At 40.0% G+C, this 13,986-nt stretch overlaps 2 protein-coding genes and 1 non-coding gene across 8 annotated transcripts in view; 2 read left to right on the top strand and 1 right to left on the bottom strand.

The window, feature by feature from the left end:
- LOC116333810 (AMP deaminase 2-like) overlaps positions 1–4,140 on the top strand; it is a 35,606-nt gene extending 31,466 nt beyond the window's left edge. For all 5 annotated transcript variants that reach the window (XM_039612186.1, XM_031757075.2, XM_031757074.2 and 2 more), the window contains one exon: positions 809–4,140. In XM_039612186.1, coding sequence (XP_039468120.1) covers positions 809–1,024 — 216 coding nt within the window. In that variant the 3' untranslated portion in view covers positions 1,025–4,140. The remainder of the gene's footprint in view (positions 1–808) is intronic.
- A 4-nt stretch (positions 4,141–4,144) lies between these two features.
- eps8l3a (EPS8-like 3a) lies at positions 4,145–13,226 on the bottom strand. Of its 2 annotated transcripts, none has more exons than XM_039612187.1 (20): positions 13,131–13,226; positions 12,368–12,447; positions 12,170–12,243; positions 11,913–11,980; positions 11,661–11,819; positions 10,871–11,020; positions 10,708–10,772; positions 10,529–10,620; positions 10,311–10,426; positions 10,081–10,195; positions 9,298–9,371; positions 9,115–9,189; positions 7,903–8,048; positions 7,537–7,795; positions 7,418–7,443; positions 7,247–7,343; positions 7,048–7,155; positions 6,457–6,542; positions 4,576–4,708; positions 4,145–4,464 (listed from the first exon to the last, which is right to left on the bottom strand). In XM_039612187.1, exons 2-20 carry the CDS (start codon positions 12,430–12,432, stop codon positions 4,453–4,455), a joined length of 1,920 nt encoding a protein of 639 aa, XP_039468121.1. In that variant the 5' UTR covers positions 12,433–12,447; positions 13,131–13,226; the 3' UTR covers positions 4,145–4,452. The 2 variants fall into 2 exon arrangements, with proteins under 2 accessions (XP_039468121.1, XP_031613075.2); XM_031757215.2 differs by having other exon boundaries at positions 11,913–11,977.
- Positions 5,882–5,963, top strand: trnal-aag. Its single transcript has one exon. It is a non-coding gene; the product is annotated as a tRNA-Leu (tRNA).
- Positions 13,227–13,986: the final 760 nt, after the last annotated feature.

Raw genomic sequence — 13,986 nt, 5'->3', positions numbered from 1 at the left:
ACATTGCAAGTCAGTAAAATATTGTAGTTTAATCACAAATAGTATCCTTTACAAGGTTTATGTTGTGGAAACACTTTAAAAATATCTTTAATTTATTGCTCAGCGTTAAATAATGTAACATTAGGTTAGAAATACATTTTTATATAATGTGGTGCAGGACTTCAAAAAATTAAAATCATTGTGGGCGCCACTTTGGCTCAGTGGGTAAGCAGGTGATCACATGCCACAGGGCAAGAGTGAACTTGAGTCTGACCTTCTGCGTGTCCTCTCCTCTCTCCTCCCCGCTTTCCTGTCTGTCTCCACTATCCAATAAAGGCAAAAATGCCAAAAACTAATGATCATCCCACAGACCAACTTGACAGTTATTAATAAATCTTGAAACAAATCTAAAGAAAAATGTAAAGAATTAAGAATAAATTAAAACATTCAGAACGAGGTATGGTGCAGGCACGATGGACTACAGGCAAGTGGAGGTACAGTAGTTGAGCTCGACTGAGGAAACCCTGCAACACAGCAAAACACACACACAGAGCCACCACAAGAGGGCGAAGTGCCATCACCCACATACACTGAACACCAGTGTCACAGAGTTAAAACTATAAACATAAAGAACTTTGTTACACTAAACTTTTTTTTTTTTGACCAGTATTGGATTGCATTTATGTGCCCATGTGTTCCTAATAAAGTGGCATCTTTGAAATCATTGTAAGAGATACAGTCTGTTTGGGCTCTTTAGTTGCACAGAAAGATGCTTTTGACTCTAAAATGACTTTAAAATGCCCACTCATGTATTTTCCTCTAATTCCAGGCCAAAAGCTACTGGTTGGGTCCAAATTACGCTAAGGAAGGTCCTGAGAGCAACGACATCCGCCGCACCAATGTCCCGGACATCCGCGTGGCGTACCGAAGCGAGACGCTCACCGAGGAGCTTCATCTCATCACTCACGCTGTGCGCACGGACGAGCTGGACGCTATCGACGAGGAGGACTCTCTCACCATGGGCTCTTTCCCGGGACGGCGCTGAAATCTGACAAACTGTAAAATCCCCAACCCCGTGGTCCACTCAGCATGACACTGAAGAGATGTGCTGTGAGAGCAGCATAAACACCGCCACAACAATTGTACAAGTATGACAGCTGCACAGCTATGAAAAAGCCAAGAATACAGTGCTGCCAGAACACTTAGGCTTCACTTACTTTAATATTGCGGGGGGGGGGACATCCAGCCATGTTTTATTTTATTGAAAGTATCCCCAAATGTCCATTGTTTGCAATCTGAGTCAGCTCCATGAAGGTTTGCAGGGCCTGCCATCAGGGTTTTCTGAGATTGAACAGCAGGGAAACGTGTGTTTGTATTCCTGTCCTGTCAAAGCCATCAGATGGTCCCTGTGGTGTTTTCTGTTAATTAGTAACATGCTTTCATAGTAGTAGCTGCAGTATTTACGCTGACAACCAGCACATTTAAACCTCCCCTGTTTTGCTTAGCCTCTTCCATACTTAGTCATTCTGTTCTTTCATTTGATTACACACAAATGAAGAATTAGTGATGCATTTTTGCAGGAATAACACGCTTTGATTGTTGGTGGAGGTTGGACTTACCTGCACAACAAACTTTGACGGGCATCTTGTTTAGTCTACTGAATGCTGCAGCACTAAATCATAGCTGCGTGTGTCTTGCTTGGTGTGGTTTTTAATCATATACTTGCTAAATTGCACTTTCTAGAATCGTTCTTCCATGATTCAGTCAGTGCAGAAAGAAAAAAACTCCACAGTTGAGAGGAGAGAAGCAGACTTTCTGTGGCTGGTGCAAACATTCCTTGAAGCGAACGGGACTCTTTAAGCAGCGAACGAAGCGACCTCGTCAAAAATGATGAGATGTTTGTGTACTGAAAGAGAGACACTGTAGATTTTAATCACAGCACAAAAAAATGTGGATGAGTTCTCACTTTGACCTCACTGTGACCACGAAGCCCCCTCTGTATGTACTTCGGGGCCCTGATCACTCTCATTCCTTTTGCTAGACAGTCACAGAGGTTTTTCCCCTTTGCATGCAATGCACTGTACATATGCACCCAGCCAAGGTTTCACAGTGCCTTTTCATTTTTAGCTTTGAGCAGTGCATGCTCTCTTTCTCGCCTGCTTATTTTCCCTCAGTCGATAAACACTGAGCATATACGCGCTTCACACTGTTTAGCTGAAACCACCTAGCTGCATGCTCAGTGTAAAGTAGCTTTTACTTTGGCCTTTAGGAGGATCTATTACCGGTTCTGTGAGTATGTAAATGATTTTTTTATTTGCATGTCTGCATGATTAATGGATGGCAGGAGAGAATGAGACTGATGTTTACAGCAAGCTTTAATGTAAAACATCTAAACTAATTCAGGGCTGCCGACCAGCTTTCAATCCAGAATCTGTTTTGTAACGTAGCAAGCAGGTTTGTACTCGGAGTTTTTCACCATGTACGAATTCACAAACCATGCTGGGACATGGTTAAGACATTTGCATAGTACTTGTAGCATTTTTTTTTTTTTAACTTGCCCCAAACCTGGTCAAAGCTGGTATCACCCACCTCGGGATTTTTGTATTATAACATCACACTGCCTCCCACTGGACCTCCCATCAGACTGCAAGCGTTCTTGTTAAACCCCAGTCGAGTAAGACTTGATGCCAAGACTAGAAGAGAACGAGTCAGAAAGTATCAGGCTTTATTTGAATAACCAGCTGTAAAGTATTAGGATAGGTAAGTGTTTGCTTTAGAGGTGGTTAGAATAAAAACTGAGAATCCGTCATTTTTCAGCTATAAATCGTAGCTACGTAAGTGAAGCTCTGTGGAAATGTCACTGTGGGAGTTTCTGTAAAGAGTGTATTTTTTTTAAAGGCAATACATAGATGGGTAATTTTATGTAATTGATGTGAAGGTTTGACACTTCGATTTGTTTTCTTTGACCGTTGTGGATTAGTGTTATGTCATAAACATAGTTTTACCAGTGTGGTTTTATTACTGTTTATTGCTTTTTGAATCTAAGTGGACACAGAGTGTCTGCTCGGCCTCTTTATTACTGCATTAGTCGTTATTCTTCACTTGTTTTTATTCCTGTGAACTCTCAGCATTTCAATGCAAATGTAACAGGTAAAGTGTCAAAGTTGGTACTTTTTACTCTAAAGGCAAACGTCACCTCCAGCAGTGTCTGTGAACACTTTGGCCCTTGCACATTTCCACGTGAACCAAAACACTGATGGATTTTACATCTACACTGATGTTAGCCTTTTACTCGCTCTGTTGAATATTCATTTTTGACTGCTCTGTAACATTTTGCACTGTGATTATGGGAGTTTTTTTGATTAACTAAAACTTTTCCACCTGTTCGGTTTCTATCCGTTCACCTTTACATCGTGTTGTTTACTGTTTATTATGTTAATAATGTCCAACATATAGTACACCCTACCTCACAAATCATGTCTTTTTGGAGCCCAGCAGCAGTATTCAAGACTGCAACTCACAGCAATCAACTGCTGACATACTGAAAACTACAATAAGTCCCATTATAGTTTCGCATGGTTCAAATTAATATATTACTCATATAATTAATATATTGAAGCCAACCGTCAGGAAAAAAGAAAAAGCAACAACTCCTTTTACTTGAGAAGCTCACATTTCTGGTATTGTTTTATTAAAACCAATATTTCAATATATACCGGAGATTGAGCTCAGTAAATAGTAGCACATGAGGGTCAGAGAGAAAAAAACGTGAAGTCGAGTAACACTGAGTGGGAGCCAACACAGAAACACGGCATATATTCAAACACGGCGTTAACAGTTCACAATCCGGATAACGTGTTCGGCATCATTTACATTACTAACCTCATAGTGCTCTAAGTATTCTGGTACTCAGTGTGTGTTTGTGTTCAGCTGAGGTTTTTTTTTCTTTGTTTTTACAGCCATGTAACTGTTTAGACATCATTATTATTATTATTATTATTATTATTATCATTTTTTAAATTCTGCCTGATTTTATGTCCATTAATCTGTAATCTGTAGCCTTATTGCTTGAGATGGACTGCCAGAGTTTTACAGATTCAGATGCCTCTGAGGTTCACGTGTAATGACTCGACAACAAAATAAAGCATGTTAATTCACCCAGCTTGTGTCACACTTTTATTTACAGGTCATGCTGTGACAAATTAGACTCCAACTTTTTATTACAGAATTCAAGCGATTTCTGATCTGATATTACACAAGACGACAACACGACAGATTTGAATGCATGTTATAATGACAAAGAATAATAGCATATATAATATATATATATATATATTGTTAGCATATTTAATTGATTTCAAACGAGACGTAAGTATTCACTGTAAACTCAAAGCTCAAAGTTTTCAGAGTCTGATCATTGGTGACCTCTTTTGGTCCTCTTCTGTCCCCTTTGATGTCCCGTCACTGGTCTCATTAACTGGCAGCCTAAAGTGTTCACAAAAGACAGAGCAGAGTTGTCTGTGCTACATGCAGCATGCTTCTATAGAAACTCCACATGGACGGGAGAAACGAGTGAAGCAGTGCTTTGTCACTTACGGCTAGCTGCGACCTGACTGCCTGTAACTGGAAGAAGACTCGGCCTCCTTCCTCAGGACACATCACCTTCAGCTCCTCTCTGGTCATGCCCAGAAGCGTGGTGCCGCTCACCACGCCGAGACAGCGTACAGTGCTGCACGAGATAAATAACATTGATCTGTTTCTCACACTTTGGAAAACCTGCTTAGTGTGCAGCAGTAAACACAACTGTGTCTTTATATACCTGCAGATTTATATAGCCAAGCTAAGTACCTTCCATGATTCACTAGCTTGCAGAGCCACTTTTAGCAACAATAACATGAAGTGATCATTTTCTGTATGACTTTAACAGTCTCTCGTGTAATTACGGAGGAATTTTGGCCCACTCTTCTGTTACATTGAAGACATTTGTCCATGCACAGCTCTCTTAAAGTACCACCACAGCATTTCAGTCAGTTGCAGGTCTGGACTTTGGATCAACGCCTTTATTTTTTCACTTTCAGTCATTCTGTTGTAGATTTGCTGCTGTGCTTGGGATCATTGTTGCATCACTTACTTTCAGCCAATCAGGTAGTTGGCCTCACATTAGACTCTAGAATACTTTGGTACTCAGAGGATGTTGTGTCAATTGAATGACTGCAACATACCCAGGGCCTGTGGCTGCCAACAAAACCTAAATCATCACCCCTCCATCACCGTGCTGTCGGGTGGTATGAGGTCTTAGTTTTTTGTGCTGATATGCTGTGTTTGGTTTTCCCAAATGTGGCCAAACATTTTGATCTCATCTGTCAAAAGGTCATTGTTACAGAAGTCTTGTGGTTTGGCAAACACAAACCATGCAGCCATGTTCTTTTTAGAGAGAAGAGGCTTTTTCCTTGCGACCCTTCCAAACAAGCCATAGTTGTTCAGTCTTTGTGCCGTCATGAACTTTTACATTTATCATGCTGAGGCCTGTAGAGTCTGAGAAGTGTGAGTCTTGGATTTTTTGCAGTTCCTCTGCATTGCATGGTCTGACCTTGGGTTGAAAAGTCTACTCCAGGCAAGATTGGAAAATCTTGAATGTTTTTCATTTGCGAAGAATCTTTCTCACCGTAGAGTGAAAGACTTCAAATTATTTGAAAATGAGATCATTGCTTATGTCTTGGCAATGCAAACTGCCAAGACTTCAGCTTTTATAGAGTTGCTCACACTTGCTGATGTGCATTTGATTAGCAGCACCTGGATAATACTTACTGCTTCCATAGAGATTAAGAGGGTAAGGGAGAACTCAGATTTTCACACGGTGCTTCTGCTTTTTGGATTAAGTACATAATAACACATTGCAATCTGTAGCGTGGCCGAGTGGTCTAAGGTTTTGGATTAAGGCTCCAGTGTCTTTGGGGGCGTGGGTTCAAATCCCACCGCTGCCAAGAATAGTTTTGGGGCTTGAGCAAGGTACCGTCTCTACACACTGCTCCCCGTGTGCTGGATTGGTAGCTGCCCACTGCTTCACTGAGTGAATGGGTTAAATGCAGAGGACTAAGCAATTTCCTACAGGGTTAATAAAGTATACATTAATATGCCGTGTTTTGTTGTTCGGCTAAGGTTGTTACTTAACAGACTGAAAACTGAATAAATAAAGCTGAAATGTATGAAAATTACGATAATTTTGATTATTTATAACACTTATATTAATATGAAGGAGAACAGAGATGATTGCACATGTCACAGCAGGTTGATCATCCACCTCTGAGACCTGTTTGTCCACATTTGTCCCTCCTCCCAGATATTTCAGCTGATCTTTCTGACCTTCATGTTTCTTTTTATGCAGACACTGGATAGTAAATGCCAGAAACTAACACCAAGGTCACCCGCACATTCAATTCATTACGTTAGAGAGTGAAAAATTCTGGTTGTACTCACATTTTACTGAAGCCCTTGTCTTCGAGCCAGGCTTTCACTTCAGCAGGCTTGGACCTCTTCGTTAGGACAGGAGAGGCCACAATTTCCTTTGAAAATGGAACGATAATGTATTATTACTTTAAGTGTAAAGTAGTATTACTTTAAGTAAGTATGAAGATAAAAATGCACATACAGCTTGCTATATAGTGTAAACTATATGATTATTGGTTTTTGCTCTTGTCCGTTCCTGCTTTATTTTGTAATTCCTGGTCTCTTTTACACAGTTGAAAGTTTTACTTCCTGTCTTTGTTGGGGTTTCTGCTTTGTTTTACACAAGTAAACATCAAATTAGAAGGGCAAAAACACTCAGCAGTGACACATTACACATACTGTTTCTTGTATTTATAGTAAATTCCCAGTTTCCTGGAGTGTGGAATGAAACAGGAATGGGATCATTCCCATTAGCACCCGTGGCTTGGCAAAAGTCTAATCCTACACAAACATGCTTTTTATTTCCTATCATTTACGCTCGGAATAATTCAGTGTTTGTGTGTCTCTACAACACTGAGTTTAATGTGAACCGTAACGTGTTTGTGTCTGCTGAGTAGTAACCTCTTCATCAGGTTGCTCATTGTTATTGCTCAGGATATTACTGGGGACAAAGCCTTCCTCCCCTCTGTCATTCCTCACTTTCCACCACTGCTTGGTCTTGTCCAGCAGCTGTAGGCACAAATAAAGCAAATATGGAGGGCAGTTAGCAAAACAAATGCAGGTAGGGACAGAAAAATTGGATGAGTCACTTTGCTGATACCTGAACTATTTCTCCTTTTCTCACGGTGAGCTCTCTTTGGTTTCTTGAGATGAAGTCAGACTTCACACGCACTTCTCGCAGTTTTGGCTCCATTGAGCTGGGAAAAAAAGTCAAAATCAAAAACACTCACTTTGCACTGAATCGTTGACTCCTTTATGTGTTCGTGCGTACCGTGTAGGTTTCCAATTGGCATACGTCTGTGTGGAAGAAGAAAATGGCATTGATGTGAATATCTGTGTTATTTATTTATTTATTTAAGTAACTAGAAGATACTTGAATGCTTCGTTTACCTGACTGGGCGCAGGTTGCCGATCCTTCTGACTGCTCACAGGTTTACTGGGTGCAGATTGCTGGCTCTCTTGCCTGGTTACTGGTTTACTGGGTGCAGGTTGCGAGCTCTTTGGTCTGGCCACAGATTTGGGTGCACTCTTCTGTCTGGTCAGAGGTGGAGTGGGGGGAGGTTCTGCAGTGACTTCAGGGGGCTGCCAGCCATCGAAGAACTGCGGGGTGTAGGTTGGGATGTCCTCATCATCTTCTGGCCACTGGGTACTGATAACAGTAAGAGTACATGTTTGATTACCCTGCTGACATTTAACAGGACACTTTCTTGGCTGTAAACAAAAAGAAGTCAAAATATAAGAGATGTCTTGTTACACCTGGGAATGTTCCAGGCATCTCCCAGAGACTGCCACAGCTCGTCCTCCTCCGTGGACGCCTCTTCACTCATGAGACGGATACACTGAGGCGTCAGCAACGGCGCCACAATGCTGGGCGGCAGAACCTCAGAACAGTGTGACACCACCTGATGAGGGCATTAACAATTAATAACAAATATAAGTCCAGTGGAATAGTGGTGTGCACAGACCACCCTGAGCAGGTGGAAGGCTTGCTGAGATGACAGCAGAAGGTGTCTGTGCAGTTTAAAGTCCAGCCAGTGAGAAAATGAGAATCAAATCCCCAGTTAAGTTAATTCCCAGTGTTTAAACACTCATTAACAGTTCTTTATGTGACAGCATTTTTACAAAAGCCAAACGCAGCATATCAGCATGAACACCTCATAACAACTGTCAAGCACAGCGATGGGGGGGGTGATGATTTGGGCTCGTTTGCAGCCACAGGACCTGGAAACCAGTCACTGAAACAACCATGAACTGCAAAGTATTTTGAAGTCAAACACGAGGCCCTCTGTGTAACCATGATCCCGAGCAGAGCAGCATATTTCAAACAGAACAGCTGTAAAAGAAAAGAATGGATGTGTTGCAACCTCCAAACTAACCCAACTGAAATGCTTAAGAGAGCTGCGCATAAATAAAATGCCCACAACGCTCAATTAACTGACACAACCCTATAAAAAAGTGTGGGCCAGAATTTCATCACAGTGATGTGAGAGACTGATAAAGTCATAAAGTCACAAAACAATTAGTGCTAAAAGTGGTTCTACAAGCTAATGAATCATGGGGTGCAGTCCTGTGAAAAAACTTCTTTTTAACTATGTTTCGCAGTCAGGGTGCTTCAGTTTTGGAATGACCTGTGTGAGGAGAGTCGGCTTTGAAGAAATTACTTTGAAAACCAATTTCTTTTAGTCCTGCTTTTAAGCAGCTCTGTTACATGCGATTTTTTAAATGTCCTTGCTATCTTCCCTTAGATTTCTTCCTCACTGCCCACTCTAGACTATCATTAATTTAATTAATTTATGTTTTCTGTTATATTTGTGATCGCGCACCTGTGTATGTGTGTGTATCCTTTTCTGTACTTTTCTGTCAAAGCACTTTCTTAAGTAAACCCATAAACTATGGAGAGACTGACAGATGAAACAGAGCTGCGAAATTCTAAAGATGATGCCAAAAATGTTTTTAATAGTCACTTACGAATTTTAACGAGGCAAAAAAGGAGTGGACAAATTCAGGAGCACTGGGATTGTTGATCTTTCCATTGAGCTCCCCCTGTCAAAAGAAAGATGTCGCACATACTGTATGTTACACAGTGACCGGGAACAACACACAGACCCACAGCATGATGATATTGTGTTAACAGAAAAGGGGGAAACAAACCAGCAGGTTTAAGCCAAATTTAATTTTATGGAGACAGTCTTCAAATTCTTCTTGAGTGGGCATGCTGTCCATGACTGTAAAATAACAAAACAAATAAAGATAAATAATTAAATAAACATGCAGACATCACAGCTGCTAATATTTATTAGAATAAAATGTATTTTTATATAAATATAGAGTTTAAAGTAAAGGCAATAGATTTGTTTAGATACAGATTATGCTATGTTTTTGAAGTCTTTGTAATTTCAGCCAGCCCACAGCAATCGACAATTATATAATGAATATAGACCAAAGGGGAAACTCACAGCTGTGCCTGCAGTATGTTCTAAATTAAATAGAACAATAACATCTAAAATTATATTTTTAATACTAAATTTAAAAAAAAATAGAGGTCCTTCCTTTTTGATAAAGTATATAGTTAGGGCTGGATCAGGTGACCTTGAATCCTCCCTTAGTTATCGCAGCCTAGACCTGCAATAGGTCTAGGCTGGAGGTTTCTTCCTGTTAAAAGGGAGTTTTTCCTTCCCACTGTCGCCATAGTGCTTACTCATAGAGGGTCCTCTGATTGTTGGGGTTTTCTCTGTTTTCTCTGTATTTTTGTGGGGTCTTTACCTTACAATATGAAACAGCTTGAGGCAACTGTTGCTGTGATTTGGCGCTACATAAATAACACTTATTTGAATTAAACTGAATTGAGTTAAACCAGGCGCTGCTGGAAGCTGTGAATTTCACACAATATGCGATTTTTTTTCAAGTGTGCTTTTCATTTTTGCATGAAATGACCTTTCCCCTTTTGCTTCTTCTTCTTTGTCTTCTTCTTCTTTGCATTTTTAGCTTCTGCTGCAGCTAACTGTCCCATGAAGATTTCAACGTCACTTAAAATATGATTCAACATATCCTGCAAGAAAGAAAAAAGCCACTGAGAAAAGATGTTATCAGATGTTATTAAAGATGCTTTCTGATTTAAGCATGCAAAAAAGAAGCAAAATATACTTCTCCTAAAGAAAACTCACCACATTCCTGTCCAGCTCCGTGTATGAACGAGATACGTCTTTACGCATGAAGGGCTCCTCGTCATCCTCCTCATCTTCAGGCAGTAACATGTCAGGATCATGCAAATGGTCTTCTTCTATACACACAACCACAAACGGATGAAAAAGAGGATGAATACACCATCATCACACCAATAGCCAGTGCATCAGTACCACCATGTAAGCTGTCACAACCTCACCATAGTCAGGCTCACTCCACTGCCACGCTGGTTCAGCTGCAGGCTCTGGCTCTTTGGGTTTAGGGACTACTGCAGGTTTCACTACTTCATTTCTGATTTTAAAAAAAAGGTGAGATACAGTTTCACAAAGAAAACTGTAATAAAGATTAAATTGTATGGACACAGAAATTTTACAGTACTTGATGCCTGAATTCTGTCCCCGGCGTGCCAGTGCTAGTGAGAGATATTTTTCAACGTAGTCGGCCTGTAAAAAAACAGAAGAAAGAGTTAGAAAATCACTTGCCCTTTGCTTTCACTTGATATGAGTCATGATGGCAGCCGTCTCGGCCAGTTTGCCCTCACCCTGACATCATCACACTGGAACATGAAGACAGTGATGTTGCGTTTTTTCCTGGCCTGGACTGACACTGTGAGCAGAGAGTTAAACACCCCGGCGTCCAGCACAGCGTTGAACTCCTGGATGTCACTGAGAGGCATCGACTCCAGCTCCTCCTGAAAAAGTGGCAAGTACAAAGTAATCACAAAGGATGTTGTGTTGTTGATTCACATGTTTTTATAGCTTCTATCATTGCAGGATAAAAGTTTGAACATCATTAAACAGTACTGTGAATAACCTCTGGACTCACAGCTCATGTTTTTATGTTTTGCTAGAGAAACTGAAAATAGGTAAATGAATGTATTAAAAATAAACTGATCCAGGTTTGCTTTTACTTTATTGGTTAGTGTGCCCTAATAAATAAATACGGTTTTAAAGTGTTTTAAGGTGAAACGCTACTGGCAAATGTGCATTTTCCTCTTACTGACATACACATGGTTGCCTGTCTCTCCATGTTATTAGCCCTACCCAGAACTTTCAACCCGCCTGTATGACACATGACAGCGGGTCTGCATTTTACTATACTTTTGATATCAGACATTTATGCAAATTGGCACAAATTTAATGTGATGATAACTCATCCAATTAACTCATTCCACTTTAAATAGACTTGTTTGCTTGTTTTAATCAAATTCAAATCATGTTTTTGTTTTTAATGTCTCTGTAAAGCACTTTGAATCACCTTGTTGTTGAATTGTGCTATATAAATAAACTTGCCTTGCCTTGCCTTATTGTAAACTGCGCTGTAGTTGTTACCTTGTTTTCAATGTCTGTGAGCATCATTTTGGTGCCTTGCACCTCCAATAGCATGTTCTGACCCCACACATGACCCATCTCCTCCAGCAGGTTCAAACGGTCCACACAGTCTGTGATGTTTTTCAGCTCCTTCCCGTCCAGGTCACAGGTGAACAGGTGCTGTGGCACAGAGGGATTAAAACAGAAGTTGGACACTATCCAGAGACGGCCGTACATTTGGATGTATAATAGAAAATGTTCTTAATACTCCACCTCCACTCTGCACTGAAAGTTGCCCATCATCTTGTTTATTGATGCTGCATACTCCTGCCTCTGCACTGCTGAAACACAAAGCAGGTCTTTATGTTCTTTCACAAATACAATTAAAGCTGGATGGAAAGGCAGCAATGGCATAGTGAAATGATCAGTTGCATAAGGTCATAAAAGAAATAAATATCCAATAAGATAAATCAGAGTTATATATATGAAATTAAAACCTATTAGTACGTTTAACAGCAATGTTTACTTACAGTAAATTGATTTTGCACTTGGCCTCGACATATTTGATAGCCGTGATGGGGCTTCATCCATCGTGGAATAACCACTGTCACAGAAAAACAAAAACAAAACATTAAATATAAACCTTTGAACCTTTGAATAAAATAAATGAATAAAGCAATCAGCCAATTGATTGTTGCCCAGATAAAAAAAATTGCCAGAATACATACTTGGACTGGAGTGAGTCTGCATAGCTGCTGGTATCATAGCCAAAGGGGCTGTTATTCCTGAACATGCTGACTGGACTCACCTGGAATATCACATGAATCATACACACGTCATACGTGGAAACTATCTGAGTGGAGTCATCTGAAATAAACCCATAAATCTTGCACTTTTACAGGTTTATTGTGTTAAGTCGGAGCTAATTATAGGAATGAAAATTAAATTAAAACACAGAGAATTATAAATAGATCAAGAAATCAGTCTTGTGGTAACACAGAAATGTGGTCAGTTACATCACAACTGCACACCTGCAGTGACACATGACCAAACACACTGAACACAACACATCAATATGATACAACTAAATGTTCTAAGTGATTTCACTATATACATATCTAAACATCAAAATAATTAAGGGAACACTTAAATCAGATCTTGATTAATGACATATGAAGAATACATGAAGTTCAAATCCTGACTGACATATGTTGTGTAGTTGGTTAGGTGGAAAAGTGTCGTAATGACAGTCAGTGGAAACCAAAATCATTAAGCCTTTAAAGGATTCAAACCCACACCATGAATTCATTTTAAATAATTTTCCCTTATTCTTTAAATTTTATTTTGAAAAGTATGTTTTTAAATTATGTTGATAGCCGTGAATAAAGAGAAGAACTAAGTCCAACCTTCCAGCAAGCCTTCGCCGTACATCGTTCAGACAAACAATAAAGACATATCCAGTGTACTGCTGATATTGTCACCAATTCTTACCTTTTGTTGTTAGATCCTTATGTGTTGCTTTTGCTTCCAGTCAAACTCTGCTCATGGTTTAAACCCGCACTTTGTCGATGTATAGCTTAGACTTCCTCATCAGAGAGAAGGACAAAGTCCGCCGCGGGTAGCAAACGGATCTGTGGAAGAGCCAACCTGGATGAGGGCGTGAGATCTTTGGTGGTATCCCGTTTGAGCAAAGGTTACCAGATATCGTGGAAATCACCCTCCCATCAATAAATGCTTCAAAGAAAACTTGATCAGCATTTTGCATTCTTTCCATTTGTAAATATTAAGATAAGATGACACCACTTTATTTTATTATTCTTCCATATCTGTTCAATAGTCTGCCGTTATGTAATCTGTATATCTGTTGTATTCTCTCTATATAAATGCATTTGGGGCTAATGTTTAATGGGTACAAGTGAAACAAGGTTAACAGAGAGAGGGAGAAGGAAATCTAAAAAGTGTTGTAGCAACAAGTCTCCCTTTTACATCTCCTCCTTTAGCTTTAAATCCCCTGTTATAAATGTTCAAGAAGGATTATGGCACCATTTACCTGGCTTGTTGGTTTTTATGTCCTCTTAGCAGATATCACAAAGCCAAACATTAACCAGAAAGAGTTCCTCAGTAATGCAATAAACACAGCGTCCAGTGTGAATATATTTATCTCAAATGATCTATGAAAACTTTACCAATTTGAGAATAATTTGTTCACCACATTTGCTTTGATTGCTTCTATACGACTGAGCTCATCCATCCAGAAAGTAAACCGAGGAGGCCGCAGAAATCCTGCCTGCTGAACAGCAGGAAGTGGTTACTGTACCATGTCATTATTTTGGGGTGGTTGTACTAT

This window comes from Oreochromis aureus, linkage group 5, assembly GCF_013358895.1.
Source record: "Oreochromis aureus strain Israel breed Guangdong linkage group 5, ZZ_aureus, whole genome shotgun sequence".
NCBI lineage: Eukaryota > Metazoa > Chordata > Actinopteri > Cichliformes > Cichlidae > Oreochromis > Oreochromis aureus.
Note: the sequence above shows the minus strand (reverse complement) of the source record. Positions and strands in the feature narration are given on the sequence as shown.

Coding starts and splice junctions, on each gene's coding strand:
- eps8l3a (XM_039612187.1), bottom strand. CDS start 12,432: ATGTTCAGGAATAACAGCCCCTTTGGCTATGATACCAGCAGCTATGCA. Junction 12,244..12,367: donor GCAGACTCACTCCAGTCCAA/GTATGTATTCTG, acceptor TTTCTGTGACAG/TGGTTATTCCACGATGGATG. Junction 11,021..11,660: donor TCACAGACATTGAAAACAAG/GTAACAACTACA, acceptor CCACTTTTTCAG/GAGGAGCTGGAGTCGATGCC.